General features: G+C 39.3%; 1 protein-coding gene across 8 annotated transcripts in view; it reads left to right on the top strand.

The window, feature by feature from the left end:
- The window catches only part of KLHL32 (kelch like family member 32), a 249371-nt gene that overhangs the window by 45119 nt on the left and 183185 nt on the right, over positions 1–21067 (top strand). For 7 of the 8 annotated variants that reach the window (XR_005789913.1, XR_005789915.1, XM_040474214.1 and 4 more), the window contains exons 2-3: positions 6820–6895; positions 15050–15230. Coding sequence is in view for 6 of the 8 variants with exons in the window: in XM_040474214.1 (XP_040330148.1) it covers positions 6873–6895; positions 15050–15230 (204 nt within the window). In the remaining 2 variants the exon portion in view is untranslated. The remainder of the gene's footprint in view (positions 1–6819; positions 6896–15049; positions 15231–21067) is intronic. The other variant, XM_040474215.1, reaches the window with a different exon arrangement.

A 21067-nucleotide genomic window follows, 5' to 3' on the forward strand; every position in this document is an offset into this window, starting at 1 on the left:
GGTAAGGCCAATGAATAATTTTGATATGTCAAAGAATTGCTGTGGTTTTGAGAAATGTTTCCTGCATTTCCAAGGTGGGTGTAAGCTTCTGCTAGAGATTGCTGCCATATGCATTTTTGGCATTAAATAAATTGTAGTGCCATGTAAGTAAAAAAAATTTTACTTAGCATGTAAACTACATTAGCAAAAAATGAAGCAAAAGTAAAAATTCACCCACATACCTGTCATCTGAGCAATTCACTATATGATTCACATTTGTATGTATAATAAAGGGAGATGCATTGAGGTTTACTGAGGCCCTATGATTTGTCAGTCTTGGAACTAGGTGTGCCATGCATTATAAAAGCCTTGTGACAAGGTGGTATTATCTGTGTTTTTAGAAAATGGAAAAATTGAGACTTAAAGAAGGTAAGTGACTAGCCCTTAGTAACATGGCAGCACATGATATGTGAATGTGGGGCTCCATTTTATAAAATACTTATTTTGTGTTCACAGGCTACATTTATTTGGTCTATTTTTAAGTACAAAGACTGAAATTCCTGTTACTAATCTTTTGGGGGAGATGGCATGTTTTGAGAAGTATCACAGCCAATCTTTACACTGATAAATGGAAAGTACTGTATCTGCATTGTGTTTTTATAGTAGTTATGCTGCAGGGGAAAATCCCTTCTTTCTTTCCCAAGTTCATTTAGCTGAGCCAAGAAGCTGATCAAAAGATACTTAAAATTTAAACACGTTTTCTTAACTATTTTTATAAATATATTTCATGCCTTTAAATGATATCTAGTGACATCAGTAAATTCTGTCTTTACCAAAATAATGTTTTTTTACACATTTAGTGGTTGATCACTAAGACAGAGGCATAAATAGCATTTGCCTCCTCATATAATGAATTTGTATGGAAAACCATTTAAAACTGAGTCTTCAGGGGGCACTGTATAGCGTAGTAGGTTAAGCTTGGCTCACTCAGGTCACGATCTCACAGTTTGTGAGTTTGAGCCCCACATCAGGCTCTGCCCTGACAGGGTGGATCTTGCTTTGGATCCCCTCTCCCTGGCTATCTGCCCCTCCCTCACTTGCACTCTTCCTCTCTCAGAAATAAATAAACCTTGAAGAAAAAAAACTGAGTCTTTAGGTGCTTGGCCTTTTAAGGAATGTAGAGGAAACAGTATTAAATGCCATAAAAATATGTACATTAGTTATCTAAACCTGTTTTTTGGGGAGTTCTTGGAGTGCATTTTCCCCTAGAAGCAGTAGCTAAAATTTAAATGATAAGTTTTCAGATGAGCTCATAATAAATGAATAGGTATGTCTCCATGTGTTTTTAAAGCAACAAAGGTCCCCTTCTTTTTTTCCCCCAAACAAAATTTTATGTAGGAACTCTATTTGAATTTCTTGGGAATCTTTTAACCTAAGTTGAGTTGGCTTAAATAAACAAGGAATTTATTATGAGGATCTAGGTTGTTTCATGTATGCCCACAGCAGGAGTTCATGGAAGATCCAGAATGTCCTGTTTCCACCTCTTGCCTCTTTTTCTCTGTATGCCTGCTTCTTTTCCCTGCATAATTACTTTCTTGGTTTCCAGTCCACATGGCAGAAAACAGAGCTGAGGCTAAGTTGAGACAGGTAAGGTGCAAAATTTGAGAAATCACTGGAAAACTCAGTGATTAAGGTAAATAATATGTATATTTTAAATTTTGTATAGCATTTTATTCAGTTCCACTGATCCCTTCTTTAATCACTTTACCTGATAAATTATCTGTTCAGCTTCAGCTTTTGTTAAGCAGATAAAAATGTTAAAGTCTATAAAATCAGCATGCATCTTACTTTCACTTATTTAAATGAGATTTATACAGATTAGAAGATTATTTAATTGTGGTCTCAGTAAGACCTTTAATACTTTTAAACTTTCAACCAAATACAATCTATCATACAGAGAACCCCTAAAGGTTCATATATTAACTTGTATTTTTTAAGTTTTTATTTAAATTATGGTTAATTAACATATAGTGTAATATTAGTTTCAGGTCTACAATTTAATGATTTAACACTTACATACAACACCTTGTGCTTACCACAAGTGCCCTCCTTAATTCCCATCACCTATTTAATTCATCCCCCTTCCCACCTCCCCTGTGGTAACCATTGATTTGTTCTCTATAGTTAAGAGTCTGTTTCTTGTTTTGCCTCTCTCTCTCTCTCTCTCTCTCTCTCTCTCTCTCTCTCTCTGTCTCTCTCTTTTTCCCCATGCTGGTTTGTTTTGTTTCTTAAATAATACATATGAATGAAATCATATGGTATTTGTCTTTCTCTGACTGATTTATTTCACTTAGCATAATACTCCCTACCTCCATCCACATGATTGCAAATGGCAAGATTTCATTCTTTTTATGGCTGAGTAATATTCCTTTGTATGCATATACCACATCTTCTCAAAATAAATAATATTTTAATGTAACATTTCAAGTTGATGATAAGCAAAACATCAAAATTTTAAGTAGAGATAGGATTAGCATAAAAATAGTTACCAACATCATTTCCTGTATTGTTCTCTATTTGTAAGTAAGCAGTCCAATTGATCTGGAGACTGGTGATTCCAATTCTAAATCCCAGGGGAGGGGTCTGGTTGGCTTAGCTTGCTATTAGGTCCAGACTCGTAGACCAGTCAGTTAAGGCCTGGTGGTGGGAGGTGCTTGGTTGCCAGCAGAACCTTGTGGGAGGCTGGGCAGGGACAGGTATGCACTCTACAAAAATACCAAGTTCATACATGTGAGGAGACTGATTGGGTTGAGTGAGATGGGGAACTTGACACTCAGTCTGTCTCTCTCTACTTAAGATTTCTCCTTAGACACCACTATTGAACTTATCAACCACTGAAGGGGAGAGTAGAACCCACTTGAACAGAGAATTCAATGTCAGCCAACCAATGAGTTAGTGCTAGCCATGTATAAGACCCAGGGGCCAAGTACTTGGCATGGTTGTTCAGGATGATAGCTGATGAAGGCAAGTAGATGTGATCCCTCAGACAGGAAACCAGAGGGGTTTTGATGTTAGGGAGAGGTTGATTGTGTGAACTAGTGATTACTCTTATAGGGTGAGCCAAAGAGTTGGAAGTTCCCTTTTGTTCCTTTGGGGACTCTAGCACCTTCCCAATAACCTTCAAACCACAGCCAGAGCAATCTTTTTAAAATGCAAATTTCATCATTCAAGTCTCTCACTTTAAAACCTTCTGTGGACTCCCACTGATTTTAGGACAGAGACCAATATTCTCATATTCTCTCTCTCTCTCTCTCTCTCTCTCTCTCTCTCTCTCTTTAAGTAATCTCTGTGGCCAATGTGGGGCTCAAACTCATGACCCCAGGATCAAGAGTTGCATGCTCCCCCTACTGAGCCAGCCAGGAGCCCTGAGACCAGTATTCTTAATACTGCTTGTGTGGTCTGCACTCTGGCCTCTAACAGGCCCTGCTTCTTTCTGCTTTTAGGACCTTTGCACAGGCTGTTGACTCTGCCCAGGGCACCTCCCAACTACCCTTCTTCCCACCCCTCCCCAGGTAATAATTATCTTTGAGAGATCAACTTGGATGTTCCATCCTCAGGGAAGTCCCTTCCCTGATTACACAGGATGAGCCAAGTTCTCTGCTGTGTTAATAATCAACCATAAGTAACAATAAAACAACAACAATAATAATAACAGCTAACTGTCATGGGACAGATAGTTTCTGAGACTTGTTTAATCCTCACAACAACACAATGAGGTAGGTGTTACTATTTTTACATGAGGAAACTGCTTAGAGCCCCTGGCATGTATCACAATTAAGGTTAAAGAATGAATTAAACAGGCCCTGGCAGTGGCCAGGATGGGGCTGAAGGTCAGCCTTTTGTTTAAAAAGGAAGGGCTAGGAGTTGGTCTTGAGGCTATGTTTGTGAAGCAGAGCTCGCTGTGGCCTGGGGGCAGTGTGCTTACTTAGGATGTCTTTGAGAAGAGATCAGTGATGATTATGAAGGCTAAAACACTCTCAAGCCACTCTTGCTGTCCGCCATGTCCGCTGTTAGCCCTATGAGAGGAAGAACTCCTACATTAGCTGTTGTATCCTAGGAACTCAGCTCTTGGTCTTACATAAACTAGTTCCTCAGTAAGTATTTATTTTATGAATCATTCAAAAAAAATCTCCAAAACTTTGGAGGTGTTTTTGAGCAAGCTGCATTTGAATTCTATCCTAAAGATACAGCATTGATAGTGGGACTTGTTCCCCAGGGATTTAATTTGATTTTGGGCTAAATAGTGGATGCCCAGGACTTCAGGGGACACATGTGTGGACCTTGCTTAGGGAACAGGTGAGCTGAGGGACCAGATCTCAGACCTCAGGAGTGCTGGTCTCTAAAGTGAGGCAAGGCTGAGAGGAGCGTTCTGCCCCAAGTAGAAGTAGACAGGTCAGAGTCTCACGCTCTTTACACAGGTGGTTACAAAGACTAGTTTGTGGAAGGGGATGTTTTACCTTTATAGTTTGGGGATCATGCATGTGGGAGATGAGGCTGGGATGAGTACATTCTAGAACTCATAGAATAATCTGGTTCTATGGTGCCAGTGGGCTCAGAAAGCTGCAGATGGTCACTACTGAAAGAGACCCTGAATGTGATTACTCTCAATTCACAGAAAAAGAGCTACCTCACATGCTTCCCGTGCCAAATAGCACTACCCTCAGGGCTTACGTGATTGTATACCTAACAGGGTGTGAGCAGCTCTGAGAGCTAGATGCCTGGAGAGCAACTCTAGCCTTTCTTCCTGTAGTTTTGCTCCTGGGACCCTGCCAGGGTGGTCCAGCCATGAATCTATTTCTAGATTCTGAAGAAGGGAAAGGCAGGAGACTGGCCTGGATCTCTTTGGCCTTGTGGGAAGAAGTGAGCACCTTCACTTAGGAAGAAATCCATATCCCTCCCTGCTACAGGAAAAATACAAGGAAGTGGGAGGAGAAAGGTCTGGCTGAGTGAAGTAGACACTTCATTTAAGGGAAACTTAAAATATGAAGTATACCTAATAAAATGTAAAAACAAATGTTACTTATACAAAACCAAGATTATAACCAAGGATACAAATTATATAAAAGTATATATAGTAAAGAGTAAATAACATATAGTAAAAATAGTAAATAATAGATAACAATAAACCTTTTCAAAGGCGATCCTTTGACTCATTTTAATTCACCTTTAAAAAGGTGTCCATTTCACTAAACTTTGTAGAGTATAGCATGTTCTAATTAGATAATTTCTGAGGAGAGCCAATTTAGTGAGTTGGTCTCCAAATAGCAAGGGACTTTAATTTATCTTATGATTTTTAATAGTGTTTGGAATCTGAAAAATATCGAGTTAAATATGTCCTTTAATTTTGGATTCTTTTAACTTTTAGGATTCTTGTTCTCCATGTGTCTAATTATTGGGAGCATTTACAAGACTGTCAGAAAGATAAGGTTCCCCCCCCCTTCTCTGTGATAATAAATGTTCTTTTGCCATTGTAAAGCTGAAGTGTCCATCTCTGTTAGTGTTTGCATTAGCCTGTAAGAGCCTGAAGTTTATAACCTAGATTCTGGAGAGAAACTAGCAGTGATAGGTTGCTAGGAAAATCTCTCAGCTAATTAAACAACATGCCTTGAATTATTCTGAGCCTCCATCCTGCTCAGTAATCCTGGATCAGTTGAAAATGAGGCTCATTTTTAGGTTTGTCAAAACATAAATTAGAAATAAATGCAAGTCTAGACATCCTATTTTCAATAATTAAAGAAAACCAGAAATAAAAAAATATAATTGTATGAAAATGTTCAAAACAATTTGATGTTCAGGAACAATGGAATACTTAAAGAAATTATGATATATCCAAATACTGTGTTTTAGTTAGGTTAGAAATCATAGCTCCCTTTTTATACAAATCAGCAGAACTAGGTACAGTTTAATATTTTTACCCTGTTACCACTTTTCAAAATAAAAATGGGACAGAAGGGAGCCTGTTTAAGATTATCCAGATTGGAATTAATTTTGCGACTTATATATTAGAAAATGGGAGTTAGATCCTCTAATGAGGACCAGGCCCCAGACTATTCAAATAATTTACTTTTCTGTTTGGAGTTATATGAGTGATTGAGAAGAAAGTCTGAGAGGAGGTTCACGATGTAGTGGGGGCGGGGGGGGTGATTAAATGAGTATATAGCCAAGGAGCTGTTTTAAGCCTGACAACTTCATTCTATTTTATATTTCCAGTTGTGCTAATCCTAAATCTGCTGTAAGAATCTGTTTTAAACCATTTCCTACTAATTTTCACCCTCTCTAGATGTTATTTTTTGAGCAGTTTTCAGAAATCTGCTCCTTGATAGAAAATTATCTTTCTGTAGATACTTAGCCAAGACATACTTAGTTTTAACTTAATTTCATTAATATTCATGTTTGGAAGAAAAGTAAAATTGCTATAAAGGACAAGTCAACTAGTATTTGTGGTGTAGACCTTTGTAGCTTTATTTTATTAAATCTTAATTTTTCCCTTTGGCCATCTGATGTTTTAATTTTTACTGTAACCTTTAATTTAGCTATTGTTGGTTCTTAAACACATTTTCCTGCTTAGTCTCTGAAATTCCAGTGAGGGGAAAAAAACAATGTAAAAAACATGCCAGACCATTTCTTATTAAAGAGCATTCAGTCAAAAAGTTGAATCTGGACTATAAAACTCCCCTTGGTGCCTCCATGGGGTTCTAAAGCATTCACATCATGAAGGCCCAGAGTGTGCTTTTTTTGCCTTTAGCTCACTGTGCTTTTCTTTCTTGTCTTTTTATTCAGCTGGAATGCTTACAAACTGCTAAGGCTGAGATCCTGAGGAACCCAGCTGGAGAATGCCGTCTGAACGCTGCCTGAGGTTGGGCCTGTAGGATGCTTCCTTGCTTGGTGTAGTGAACCCCGAAATAGTTACCCTGCACATCCCAGGGCTTAGTACAGAGCAAGGCTCAAGACGTATTTGAAGGAATTAAGTAAACCAGTTAGAGTGTGTATGAGTTTAGTGTCATAGCACATGGGTTAACCACTGTGATCTATTTACGGGTCAAACCTAGGTACATCTCATGGTTCTTTGAATGATACTGTTTACTATATTTTTTTATTTGGAATGTTTAAAAAAAAAGAATACTTTTATAAAGGTAGATGATTTTAAAAAGAATCAGAAAACTATACTTGTATAAATATCACCATCATCCCCTTTAAAGCAATCATTCTGGGGAGTATGATATGTATTCTCAAAATACTCTCAACATTCTTCTAATAATTCATTTGTTTAACAGATATTTATTGAGCCAAGCACTCTACTTGATGCAGAGCATCCAGCTATGAATAAAAGAGAGAAGGTTCCTGCCTTCATAAAACATATATTCAATGGAGGAAACTGATATCTAACAAATCACACCCAGTAACAATGCAGATATAATTGTGAAAAGTGCTCTGAAGGAAAAGTATAGGGTTAATAGAATGACAAAGTGTCTTCCTGAAGAAGTGGTCTGTAATTTGAGCACTGATGCGTGGGGTGACATGGGGAAATGCTCTGGGGCAGGAAGGAACTTGGCACATACCCAAACCTGTGGATGCAGTCAAGAAGAAGACACAGGGCATTTTTTTGAATATTCAAAGTGACGCAAGTCTTTATCATCCTCTGAGGAAACAGTCAAAAGGATCTTCAGAGCAAAAAATGAGAGGTGTGAAACAGAGGAGATTCTTTTTATTAATTAAGAATTGTGTATGTCTATGGAATAATGAGACTGCCTTTCTTCCACAACTCTGTAACTATTAGAGTTGACCGGTTCCAAAAATATGTTCAGACATGGAAGGAGGCATTGTTACAGCCGGTCCAGTGCTGCTTCACTCCCCAGAGCCAGTCCGTTGCTCTAGATCAGCGTTTCTTAGTGGGGGATGGTTTTGCTCTCAGTGTACATTGTGCAATATCTGGCAACATTTTTGGTAGTCACCGGAGTTGGGGATGCTATTGGCATCTGGTCAGTCGATGGTAGGGATCCTGCTGAACATCTCACAATACGCAGGATGGCTCCCCATAGTAGATAACGATCTGGCCCCAAATGTTCGTTTCACTGAGGTTGAGAAATCCTGCTCCAGATGTGGCATCCAGCCTATACAGGCACATAGAGACCATGGTATCTGTCTGCCACCACCTCAGCCAAGTGATTTATTTCTGACTACCAGGATCTATGTGCTTTTTTCCCAAAATTGTTTTTTACTTTAAATCTACCATCTCTGCTTTTATTGATCCACTCTGACCCCTCTGCCACCTGTCCTCCCCTGCACCGTCATCTCCGTAATGGTCTTTCCTTCTCAGCTATGATTCACAGCTCTCCCTTCCCCACCTTCCAGACTTCCCTTGTTCCCTGGGGAACTGTTGCACTGTGATTGTCTGCTCTGCTGTATAATCTCCTTACCCTGAAAAGCTCCCTTCCCCTCCTGACTTCACTGAGACCTGTCCTCTCCTGAGGCCCACTTGGAGCCCTGCTAAGAGCCCTCCTCACATCTCATGTATTTGGGGGGATAGGTAGAGAGATTGTTGTCACCTGGGACGTGGCTTTGCTTCTCCATCATTACTCTTCAGGTTGGTTGTCTGAGAAGGCAACAATAACAAAATACAACAGAGACATGCTCATTCTGATGCTCTTCAACTCTCTCCCTTCTCTCTCCTCTCTCCTCTCCACTATAGTTAGGGTCATTTCCCCTCATTTACTGAGCATTTGGCACCCAGATTACAGTGTTCTTCCTCATCACAAACCCATTGCAATATCCCAGTGTCCTCAGTGTCTGCAAGGAGGATCCGTCCAACTTGGTGGCCTCGGATCTTCAATCTGCTTATCTCCAAAAACCTTGTTTTACTGAGACATCAACTCCCATGGTCACACCTGGGACCTTGCATCCCAGTAGTTGCTCTGTGTGTGATACCACTACATCAGCCACTTTACTCTTACCAGGATCTCCTCTCTGTCTAGCCTTCCCTCACTGTGGTTGTACTTCGACCTCCTTGCAGTGTCTCATCTACTGGCCTTGCTACTTTCTACCAACACATCATCCCCTTCTTTCCCTCATTTCCCTTCTGATCCAGTTTAGATTCTATAACTTTTATTTTTTATTTTTATTTTTTAAATTTTATTTTATTTTTTTAATGTTTATTTATTTTTGAGAGAGAGAGAGAGAGAGAGAGAGCACACAAGCAGGGAAGGGGCAGAGAGAGAGGGAGACACAGAATCTGAAACAGGCTCCAGCCTCTGAGCCCAACGTGAGGCTTGAACCCATGAACTATGAGATCATGATCTGAGACAAAGTTGGATGCTTAACCGACTGAGTCACCCATTTTCTACAACTCTTTAAATCCTTGATTTCTCTTCCTTCCTGTGTTTTTGATGCATTTTCCTGACAAAATTCCAACCCAGATGAACCCAGATATCCATGTTTCCTTGCCTACATTGCCTAGTGGAGATGGTTCCACTAAATCTTTATATTTAACAAACCAAAAAAATTCTAAGAGTTTGAATTTGTGTTCCTGGTATGCCTGTTTCCTCCCTCCTGCTACTCCAAGGGCAGTCCTTTTCCACCACGGAGCCCATCCCTCCTTCTGTATTTTGAATACTGTCTTTGTTAACTTCCTACCAACCTTTCGCTGTTGATTGTGTCTGCACTGTGTTCTGGAGACACAGCTGTGTTTCTGTTACCCTCTCTATGTAGATGAGTCCCAGATTTACACTTCTAGCCAAGCCTCTCTCTGAGCTGCAGACCTTGTCCTTCCTTGTTCTCAAGGTTTTGACCCTTGACATACTGTTGTGAGCACCATGCTTCCTCCTACCACGGGATCCCAGGACTTGCTCTCCCTACCTGGAAAACTCTTTTTGCCACAGTAGCTCCTTCTCATCCTTCATCCCCCAGCTCCAGCATTCTTGCTTCTGGGAGGCCAGATTATTTGCTTAGTGTGTAACTGCCTTGCTAAACTCAATGTTCGACAAGGGCTGCTACCAAGTTTGGTTTGTTCACCATTTTATCTCTAGTATCTAGCATGGCACCTGGATAGGGTAAATGTTTATTGAGTGAATGAATGAGGGGAGGAATGAAACAAAACTATTCATTTATAATTAAGTCCCTCTCTGTATAATCTTTATTACTTCTTAATCATTCTCTAACATATTGTGTCTTCTTTGCTTATTATTTTGGCCATTGCTATTAATTATTAGCATTCATTTTAAAATATGTAAAAATTATAAAGTGTTCTGTAAAAAGAAAAATTAAGTTCCATTATGGAGTTAATAGTCTGCTTACAAAAATAAATAGGGCTGTTTTAATATTGATGTATTTAATTTGTATAGAAATATTTTGATCGTAGAATTGAAGTGATTAGGGTACTCACCTGATAATTCATCAATAGACTGAATTGAGATAATCATGAATAATTCTAGCACTATCATTTTTTTTTTTGGTCCAGTCTTCTGTTTTTTGTGTGGTCTGTTTAAGAAATGAAACTCTTCATGCTACTTGACTGCTTTTGATTTGTAAGTATTTGATATCTTATTGGTAGCCTCGCTTGAAATCTACTTGCATATATTTTGTGTGTCTAAATACTAGGTAAGCATTGATAGAAACATTGACTTGAATTTTAAAATTTGAAATGCAAATGTTTAAAAACCAGATAGCTGTTTTGGAATTTACATGTTAAAAACTTAGTAAACTCAGTCAAAATTTACTTTATGAAAATGAGACCCTGTGAGAGTTCTGTGATCAAAAATGTTAACTCTGTCAACTGCAAATAGTGATTTGCACTATGGTAGAGCTTCATCTGAGTAGGGTGTACCATGTTATCAACATCATGTTCTGCATTTGATTTTTTTAGTTTTTGCTATCAAATCCAGAATGAAAGTTACAGACTTGAAGTCATGAATAGTCCTGTGCTGTGAGACCTCATTTATTTATCTCCGTTACTGAATGCTGACATATGGTCAAATGGTTGTATCCTGTCATCACTAAAACGCAGTCTGCTGCTTCGAGAGTGGGGGCTTCCCATGTTGTACCCACAGAGGCTGTGCCCTGTAGAACTTACGGAGTTCAGGTGGAAAGGAATGAGGGACATGTCCCCTAGGAACTTGTACACCGTCCAATAGGACCATGTTGCGAACCATATGTATAATTAAAATTTTCAAGTAGTTACTTTTAAAAGAAATAAAAATAAACAGGTAAAATAAATTTAACTAGTTTATTTTTAATTAGTATACCCCAAATATTATTATTTCGATATGTAATTAATATAAAAATACTAATGAGATATTTTGCATTCTTTTTTCATACTACGTCTGACATTGAGAGCATTTTACACTCACAACACATCTCAGTTTGGACTACCCACATTTCCAGTGGTTAGTAACCACCTGTAGCTCATGGCTATTGTATTGGACAGTGTAGTTTTAGGGGATCCCTCAGAGGAAAGACTTTTGGGGTTGCCCTGGGGAAGCCAGGTCACCTTCTGCCCTTACCTGTAAGTTTTAAGGTGGCAATATTGCTTCCACAGTCGACCTTTCCCAATTTTAGGATGACACTCAAATCTGTATACCCTTGGCAAATGTGCCTCATGTTTTATGTGTTTTTTTTTTCCCAGTAATTTAGGAAGTTTTGGGGATATTCTATTCCTTCCTTCTTCATTGTTTCCTACATAACAGAGGGACATTGTTGGGAAGCTTAGTATGCCAATTTGATATAAATTATAGATGTCAATGCAGCCATGTGCAAGCATGTATCTGCTCCCCATCTTAATTCAGACATGGTACTTAATGGTCTCTGATTCACCCCCTTCCTTGTTTATGATTATTGACTTCATCAGATGGGCCTGCCTCTTTCCAGCTGTGTTCTGTGGCCACACAGGCCTTAACATTTAGAGGGTTGAAGCCTCTTGCAGGTTTATATCTGAGAGTTGAGTGGGAAGTTACTTTCAGAATACAATAAAGACTTGTTGATTAATAGGCCTTTATTTCTTGCCAAATGTTGGAGTATTTGTTTCTGCTTTTGAAGATTCCTAACATATTGGTTCCAAAATATTTGGAATCTTGTGCCAAGTGTTGCCTTAAATATTTAGCATGTTGTTTTCTTTAAGCTTGAATATTTCAAGCCCAGCTGAATGATCCTGTGAAATTATGCAGCATCACCATTGTTTCAGAGCTGAGCCCTTTATCTTTTGCCAAATTTCAGTTTACAGCTGCTCTTTCCCTGGCAAGATGTATTCACTGTCAATAGATATCTGAAATGCAAATACTGATTCAGTCTTGATAATAAGGACATAAATTGTGGCACTATATTTGGGAAATGAATAAGGAAACACTTGAAGGCAATTATTTTAACATATTCTACTGTTCTACAAATGAAATTTTAAAATATATTTATTTAGCATTTAAAGCGATATTAAAAGGGAGAAATGAGTGTATCTAAGAAGTTGTCTATGAGTATTTCAAATAAGTAATAATTGGAATCTGTTTTCCTATCTCCAAACTTATCTTAGTTGCAGTGCAAAGATAAATATTTTTGAAGCCTGATTTTAGATATTTCTTACAACTATTTCCTGTTATTATCTTCATGTGTATTCTTTTTAAAAGGCAGCTTTGATTTTGAGATAACTATGCATAATATAAATACAAAGTTAGTATAGACTTTGTGACCTTTTACCCCTGCGATCAGAGATTTTTTAGATCTTTTTCACAGCTTGCCATTTTGTTTTGTTTTGTCTTTATCTTGTTTTTTAAGCAGGAGGCTGAATTACAGTATTGTGTTCTTGGCGATAGGTGCTCAAAATGCATGATCTTGGACCTTTGGTTTTGTCATCTGTAGAATAGAGATAATAATGCCTGCCTCATAGGGTTGTGATGATGATTAAGTGAATTAATAATTATAAATCACTAAGAATAATTCATGGAACATAGGAAGACTGTAAAATATATAAAAATGTCATCCTTTCAGGAAAGATTTTTCAAAAATTATCCTAAAGCTTTACTTTAGCTGATGTAATATTTCTTTTACTATTTCCTCATTTCTTTAATTGAGTAATGCTAATTCATCTCCATTCTAGGCTTTGCATAGAAATTTGTGTTAAAAGTTACTTATGCTTCTGAATGTGGTTTTCAGTTACTGATTTTAAATGTGGATAGCTAGAGCTGCTAGATGAATATTCGACGACAGTAACCATTTCAAAACTCACTGCTGCATTCCAACTGAAAATAATCTTCCCACCTTCCCACAAGAACTTCCTATATCATCACCTCCTGTCAAGTTTTTTTTTCTTTCAGTAGTTCTGACATTTCTGAGGCTCCCCAGTCAGAAATGTCCAATAAAACTTATAGGCTGTTCTCTGCATTTCATAGGAAGCATTTGTTTCACCTTAAAGTGGAACAGTCTGTGTCGAACTGCGGTTTACAAGCCAACTGGCACCACAGGCCGGACAGAGCTTTGTTAAATAAACTAAGCATGCAGACTAGGCCAGTGGCGACTCCCCAGCTTCCCTGAGCGGTTCTTTCACATTCAGAGGGGAGAATTGGATGCAGCAGTTGTCAGGATAGGAGAGACGATCCTCAGTCATCCCCATGGTATCTTCACTCAGCTTCAAGAGGAGTCCGAAGGCCAGAAACAGGGCTCGATGGCCCTTGTTCTCATTCTGGGAGTAACTTGTGACTGGTGCCGCTCACCAATCCTGGTCTGATGTCAGTTCTGAGATTTTAGAGCACTGTGGAGACTGTATTCATAGATGTAGGCTGGAATTGTTCAGAGCTATCTACACAGTCAATGTATGGCCTTCTACATGATTTTGGGAAGGTCTGGGGTTTCACTTAGGAGTTTTTTTGTTGTTGTTGTTTATTTTTGAGAGAGAGAGAGAAAGAGAGGGCACAGCATGAGAGGAGCAGAGAAAGAGGGAGACAAAGAATCTGAAGCAGGCTTCAGGCTCTGAGGTGTCAGCACAGGGCCCGACGCGGGGCTCAAACTCACAAACCATGAGATCATGACTTGAGCCGAAGTCAGAGGCTCAACCAACTGAGTCACCCAGGCACCCCACACCTAGGAGTCCTAAAGGACATAGGATGAATATTTTAAAATGAGGTAAGGAGTGAAGGGCTAAGTTTCACAATGAGTAAATGTAACAGTTTCAAAAAATAGAACAGCAAATAAAACTGTATGGTCATTTCTAAGTCTAGTGCAGTGACCACATACAGAGTTTGAAGGCTGATAATACAGATATATTTTACTTTCAGCCTTAGATGTTTTTCATTTACGATGACATTTTTTTTTGATGTTCCCCCATGATACATGATTTCCCAAGTTTAATAATCATCTGCTATTGTTTATTCATTGCTTTTTACATGAGATAGTCAGTGGCAGCCCCTTTTTCTCTAATCAACATTTAGTCAGTTTTGTTTTATTTATTATTGTAGTATTGTGACCTCTGGGGAGACTTAGTAACTTCCCGTATCTCTGGTGAGTCTTTTAGGTCCCGTGGATTCTGTGCTAGATCAGTGCATGGTGGTGATCATGTTCTGAGCTTGCACCACCCCCACATAGTGGTACAGAACTAGAGAAGGAATCAGAGACTCAGGAAGGGGGTCATAGAGGGGAGAGAGTCACATATATACACACATACAGGTACACATCCAGAGAAAGCTTTGCACTCAGAGATGTACATGTATTGAGGGGACAGAGGCCAGAATCAGAGGCTCACTGGTCCACAGACATGGACCATACACAGACAGATGGACACACACAAAAACACAAATCCAGAAAGAGAAGCACTGGTAGGAAAGAGAAAGATACCCTGAGGGGGTGAGGAAAAGAGAGAATTAGAGAAAAGGAGAGCAGGAGAATAGTAGAGAGGAGGGAAAAGGAATCACAAAGGTCACATTCTTGTAGTGTGCTGCGATCTGCGCTCCCTACACAGGTGCTGAAGGAGTGAGGGGGCACCAGGGACAGCAGGGGCTCGTGGGAGAAAACATGTTGACACGATTGCTCTCTTTTGTAGTATTCAAGAAATGCTGACAGGCCAGAGGCTCTGCCACTCGGAATCTCACAATGATAGCGTCTTGGCAGCGCTGAATCAACAGAGAAGTGACGGCATCCTCTGTGATGTCACCCTGATTGCCGAGGAACAGAAATTCCATGCTCACAAGGCAGTCCTAGCAGCATGCAGTGACTATTTCCGGGTAAGTTGGGGTAGTTTGTTAAACGGAGGATGACAAAGTTTCCTGAAGTGTCCTGCATCCATCAGTCAGATGACGGTCACCGGAGTTGTGAATGTTGGGGACCTTTCCTGAACAGAATAAGATTGGGGTTGCAGTGGGATCCGCCCTGGCTTGGTCGTCTGGATGTCCCTCTAGCGGAGAGCAGATCTCTCTTTTGCTTCTGAACTGAGGGGTATTTGATACTTTACCACCATAAGGCAGTGTGGCATTACAGTGGGCCATAATGCAGTGTGAACTGGGGGATAGGATGTATCTAGATCCAGGATCAGAAGGACAATATGTAAAACAGTTTGTTAAAATTTAAAGTGCTCGTAAATCTATGTAGCGTTTCTGTTTTTTTTTTTTTTTCTATGCATGTTCTTGTCTTCATGCTTTCCAACTGTTTGCTCCAGAGACAGAGATACAATTGGCCTAATGGACGTTTATGGTTATTAAATGTGTGTTGCTGAAGGCATGTGGTCTTGTTTAGTAGAACTTTAGGGTGCGATTTTCAGTGGCTTATGAGATACAGTGGTATGTTTGTTGCTTTCTTTTCTTTTCTTTTCTTTTCTTTTCTTTTCTTTTCTTTTCTTTTCTTTTCTTTTATTTATTTCCAGTATAATTAACATACAGTGTAATACTAGTTTCAGGTGTATAATATAGTGATTCAGCACTTCCATACATTACCCAGTGCTCATCACAAGTATGCTCCTTAATCCCTATCACCCATTTAACTCCTCCCCCGCCCGCCACCCACCTCCCCTCTGGTAACCATCAGTTGCACTTCATAGTTAAGAGTCTGTTTCTTAGTTTGTGTGTGTGTCTCTCTCTCTCTGCAACGCCCCCCCCCACCAGGATTGATTGTTTTGTTTCTTATATTCCCCATATGAGTTAAATCATATAGTATTGTCTTTCCCTGACTGACTTATTTTACTTAGCATTGTACTTTCTTGCTGTATCCATGTCAATTTATGTTTATTGCTTTTTTGAAGATTAAAATATACAGTATGGTTTAGCTAACTAAATACCATTTATTTAGTACTTCCTATGATTTAAATGATAGAAAAAGGACTTTGTATGCATATCTCATATAAATGAGAATAGAAATTAATTGTGAATTTTTTTTGGTTTCTCTTGCCAAGGTCTCAAAGTGTTATAGAAACCAACTTAGGCCCATGGGCAATTTGTTGGTTTTATTTGTTTTGTTTTTTTGTTGTTGTTATTGGTTTTATTTGTATAATTCCAGTCATAATCTTGGTTTTACTTTTTTTGTTTTTATTTTATTTTATTTTCATAATCTTGGTTTTAATGTTTAAGAGACAATATCAACTGCACTCAGTTGCCAACTAGCAAGTAAAAAAATTTTCAAAAATGCCAAATCATAAAAGAAAGTCTTTTTTAAAAAGTGTTTTAAATATGATGAAACCCAGTAATATAGAGGATCTAGAGGGAAATACTTGAAATGTCTATAAATTAAAAGAAGGAATAATTCTCAACTGTAGAAATGAAGCAGAATATCTGAAAAGTGACCTTTTAGTTCTATTAAAATAGTGTTACATTTTATACACTGACGCATCAGGCATTAATCTTCCAGAAAGGCTATATTATTCAGGGAGCTTTTCAAACAAGATATTTTGGGTTGTTCTATACAATACATACACATGGGGCCCCTGGTTGGCTCAGTCGGTTAAGCATCTGACTTCGGCTCAGGTCACAGTCTCAGGATTTGTGAGCTTGATCACCACATTGGGTGAGCTCAATCCCCACTTCAAGATTCTCTCTTGATTCCTCTCTCTCTCCCACTCTCTCTGCCCCTCATGGGACTCTCTCTCTTTTTCTCTCTGCCCCTTGCTCACTCACGCTCTCTCTCTCAAAAAATAAAAAAAAAGCGGGGGGGGCTCCTGGATGGGTCAGTCAGTTAAGCGTCCAACTCTTGGTTTCAGCTCAGGTCGTAATCTTGTGGTTCGTGAGTTCAAGCCCCACATAGGGCACCATGCTGATAGTGTGGAGACTGCTTGGGATTCTTTGTCTCTCTCGTTCTGCCCCTCCCCTGCTCACACTTTCTCTGTCTCTCTCAAAATAAATAAATAAACTTAAAAAATATATATATATAGCATGTGCACATTATATAATAATATAATGTAGTAAGTTTTGTCTTCCTTTAGACCATAATTTAGCCCCTCCTATTACTTAGCTTCTCTTCTCTTAGGTCTCTGCTGGTTGGCTTTTTAATTTAATTTTGGGAGACGGTTTGATTGTGTGTGTGTGTGTGTGTGTGTGTGTGTGTGTGTGTGTGTGTGTGTAAGAGAGAAAGTGTGTGAGCAAGTGCATGCTACTTACTGGCCTTGAACAGTGTTTGCTGCTACTCCCAGTCTTTCATCTCTTACCACAACGCCCCTGATACTCTGGTAGGTTACGTGAAGAGTGCCTCCTTTATAATACCTGTGTTACAAAGCTCATGAAGAAAGTTTCATTATTCCCATCGTGCAGATAAGAAAACCAAAGTGCGATATGTTTAAATAACCCACCCGAGGATCGCCAGATATTAGGTAGAAGAGCTGATTTTCACGCACTGGAGCATGTTTCCTTGAGTACAAGAAGTTGTGCTTTATTCCTTCAATCATGTGACCTGCTAGAATCATACACTGTTCTTTCAAGCTCACAACCTGCTTGTGAGATGAAAGTTAAGTGACTTTTGTAGTCAGTGTTCAGATGGAGAAACCAAAACAAAGCTGGAACAGTTGGCACTTTTAACTCTTTTCTAGGCACAGTGTTGAGTTCTGGAGTTACAATGTTTAACCAGACGTAGACCGAGCTCCATGGAATTTGTAATATAGATAAAATACTAGAGGTAGTTTTTGTGTTGTATTCTGCCTCTTTTGTTAGCTTTTGTGACCCCCAAACCTAGAAGCTGAATAGCTCCTCTGGTCTGTCAGCTCTAATAATCAATGGTGGATTCATTCTCACATCAGCAGTTAACTGGACTGTTGACTAGAGGCTGGATGACCTAATTTGGCCTTGTTGGTAGGTCTGGTGATTGTGAGGCTCTTCGCTGGGGTTTTAGGGGACAGTGGGCATGTATTTCACACAAATAGGCTAGCCTGGGCTTTTTCACATAACAACTAAGTTCTAAAAATGGCATGAGGGTAAGTCTCAATGTATAGGTACTTTTCAGTCTCTCTCTTTGTGTCATGTTTTCTGATGTCCCATTGGCCAAGGAAGCCCCATGGCCAAGCCCAGAATCAATGTAAGAGAGTATATACCAAAGGGCATAGATGCAGGAAGGGAATGAATTTATTGCCATTTTTGCAACTGTTTGCTATCAAGAACTGTCAAGACCGAGATTTTACCATACTTGTAAGCCAGTAAGATAGCCTATGACTAGATGCTGGTAGAAGGCACAAGACTCCAAAGTTAGAGACGAAGGACAGTTTAACACTCCTAGCAACCAGTCTGTGAGTCTTAGCGTATTTGCACATATTCCCTGAGCCTCAGTTCTCGCAAGTGACATGAAGAGGGCCAGCTTCCATTACCACGCACAAAATGAGCTACATTTATCAGAGAGGATTGTTGAGTTCAGGCAACCCAAATCTTTTTTTTTTTTTTTTTAATTTTTTTTTTTAACGTTTATTTATTTTTTTGGGACAGAGAGAGACAGAGCATGAATGGGGGAGGGGCAGAGAGAGAGGGAGACACAGAATCAGAAACAGGCTCCAGGCTCTGAGCCATCAGCCCAGAGCCCGACGCGGGGCTCAAACTCACGGACCGCGAGATCGTGACCTGGCTGAAGTCGGACGCTTAACCGACTGCGCCACCCAGGCGCCCCTCAAATCTTTTATAATGGGTAGGAAACATGTCTGGTTTTTGTTCTGGAGGGACAAATTATTATTCTAGACAGGAAGCATGCCTATCCTTTGCTCTGTAAAGAGACACTGTGTCTTCCAGGATTGCAAGCAAAACTGCCCTTTATTCCAAAGAGAGACACCAGTGTGTCATCCCAAAGCTGTTTGCTATAGAAACATCCTTGGAAAGAAAGTTCAGAACAAAGGACAGTCTGTGCCTCACTCACAATACATGCATAAATACAAGAGAATCATGCAGAATTGTCTTCCAACAACCACATGCACTAAACTAGAATTATGTTTGTGTTCCCTGTGTCTTATGCTGTACCACAGTGAAACACCTGGAAACAGTCTTCCTGCTATAAAAATTTCTGTATCTCTCACTTTTATAATGTTGCCTCAGGCTTAGTACACAATAAATATTTATTAAGTGAGTGAGGAAATGTCTTCTAATTATCACAGAATTCCATGTATATTTCAATTCTTAATATCCTGAAGACAAAAGATATGCAAATTATCGACGGATTTTTCTTTCTAGTGTCATCTGTTCAAGTTAATTAAGTACTTTGATATAAATTAGACTGTGGTACTTTGCACTTCGACATCTGGAAGATTATTTGACTCTAAAGTAATTGTTTTGATTCAGGAATGGCAGTACCGTAAGAGTGCGAAGGCCCAAGTTTTGATGTAAACTGCTTCTTTACATTGATCTGAGAGTTGGTATCAGCTCTTGTCGCTTAAAGTGTAAATAATGAGCAGTTGAGCACAAAGTACTATAGCTTCCTGTGATTATCAACATTTAAAAAAAAGTGAAAACATTCTTCAGTCAAGTAGTAAAATTATTTCAAAAAATAAAAATTAGGTTTAATAACAGCAGTGTAGGTACAACATGGCCGTAGTCAAATGCTATAACTGAGTCAGACTAGGGACTTCTTTTCTGAGTATAAATCGGTGGTGGAAGGAAGAAAGGGAAGAGCTTAGGAGTCAGGGCTGAGTTTGAATACAGCGGCAGGGACTGTGTCTCTCTGTTCACCGTTGTTTCCCAGAGTGCTCAGAAAATAGGTGCTATTCTAATTAATATTTGTTGGGATGTTCATCCTCTTTGCTGTCTATTCTCTGAGCATAGGTGAGTCATCTTACTCCTGTGAACCTGTGTTTTTTCATCTGTAAATTGGCAATTATAAAGCACAACTCTCAGAATGGCTTAATATAGAGATTTAAATAAGATAAGGTAAAGAATGTACTAAGCACTGTATCTGAAACACAGTAGATGTTGTGTGAGCATTAGCTGTTCAACCCGGTCATATTCTGCCTAGCTACTTGTGGGAAGAGATAAGAGTTCATCGTTGGGCTCACCTAGTTGCAGGCTCACTCACCTTTTAAGGGGTCAGAATGACTTTTTGGTTCTATCCTTTCACATCTTTTAATTTTCTGAATCTGACCCCTCCTTGCTGCTTGCTTAGAACATTCTAGTTCTATCCAACTTTTCTCCTCTACCAGCTGTCCCTTCATAAACCATTGTGCAGATGACTGCGTGGTTAGCTCTTGCTCCCCTGCTCAGGTCCTCCAGAGCTCCTCACTTGCACATTTGCCAGACTCCTGGAGTGTGCCTTCATGCTGTGCTGTTATCTTCCATCTTCGTCTTTGTCCTCCCATCTGTTCATCTGACGTTGCAAACATACTCCATTACACCTTTCCACTTTCCAGCCTTGCCAATGACCAATCTTTCCACCCCAGCCTCCTACTCACTTCTTTCTTTACCCTGTCTTCCAAGGTTTATCACAACCAACAAGTGTGAAGTCTTTCATGAAGTCTTATCCTTTCTACCCTCTTCCACCTCCCTAAAATCATATTCAAGGCCCCATTTTTCTGAAACCTTAGAACTGTAGATTTTCTCTCTCAAGGAATTAAAGATCGAGAGAATGAAAGGACAGCCTATGGAATGGGGAGAAAATATACACATCTATCTGTTAAGGC

The sequence above is a fragment of the Herpailurus yagouaroundi genome, unplaced genomic scaffold, assembly GCF_014898765.1.
Source record: "Herpailurus yagouaroundi ecotype Mexico unplaced genomic scaffold, PumYag 139, whole genome shotgun sequence".
NCBI classification, from domain to species: domain Eukaryota; kingdom Metazoa; phylum Chordata; class Mammalia; order Carnivora; family Felidae; genus Herpailurus; species Herpailurus yagouaroundi.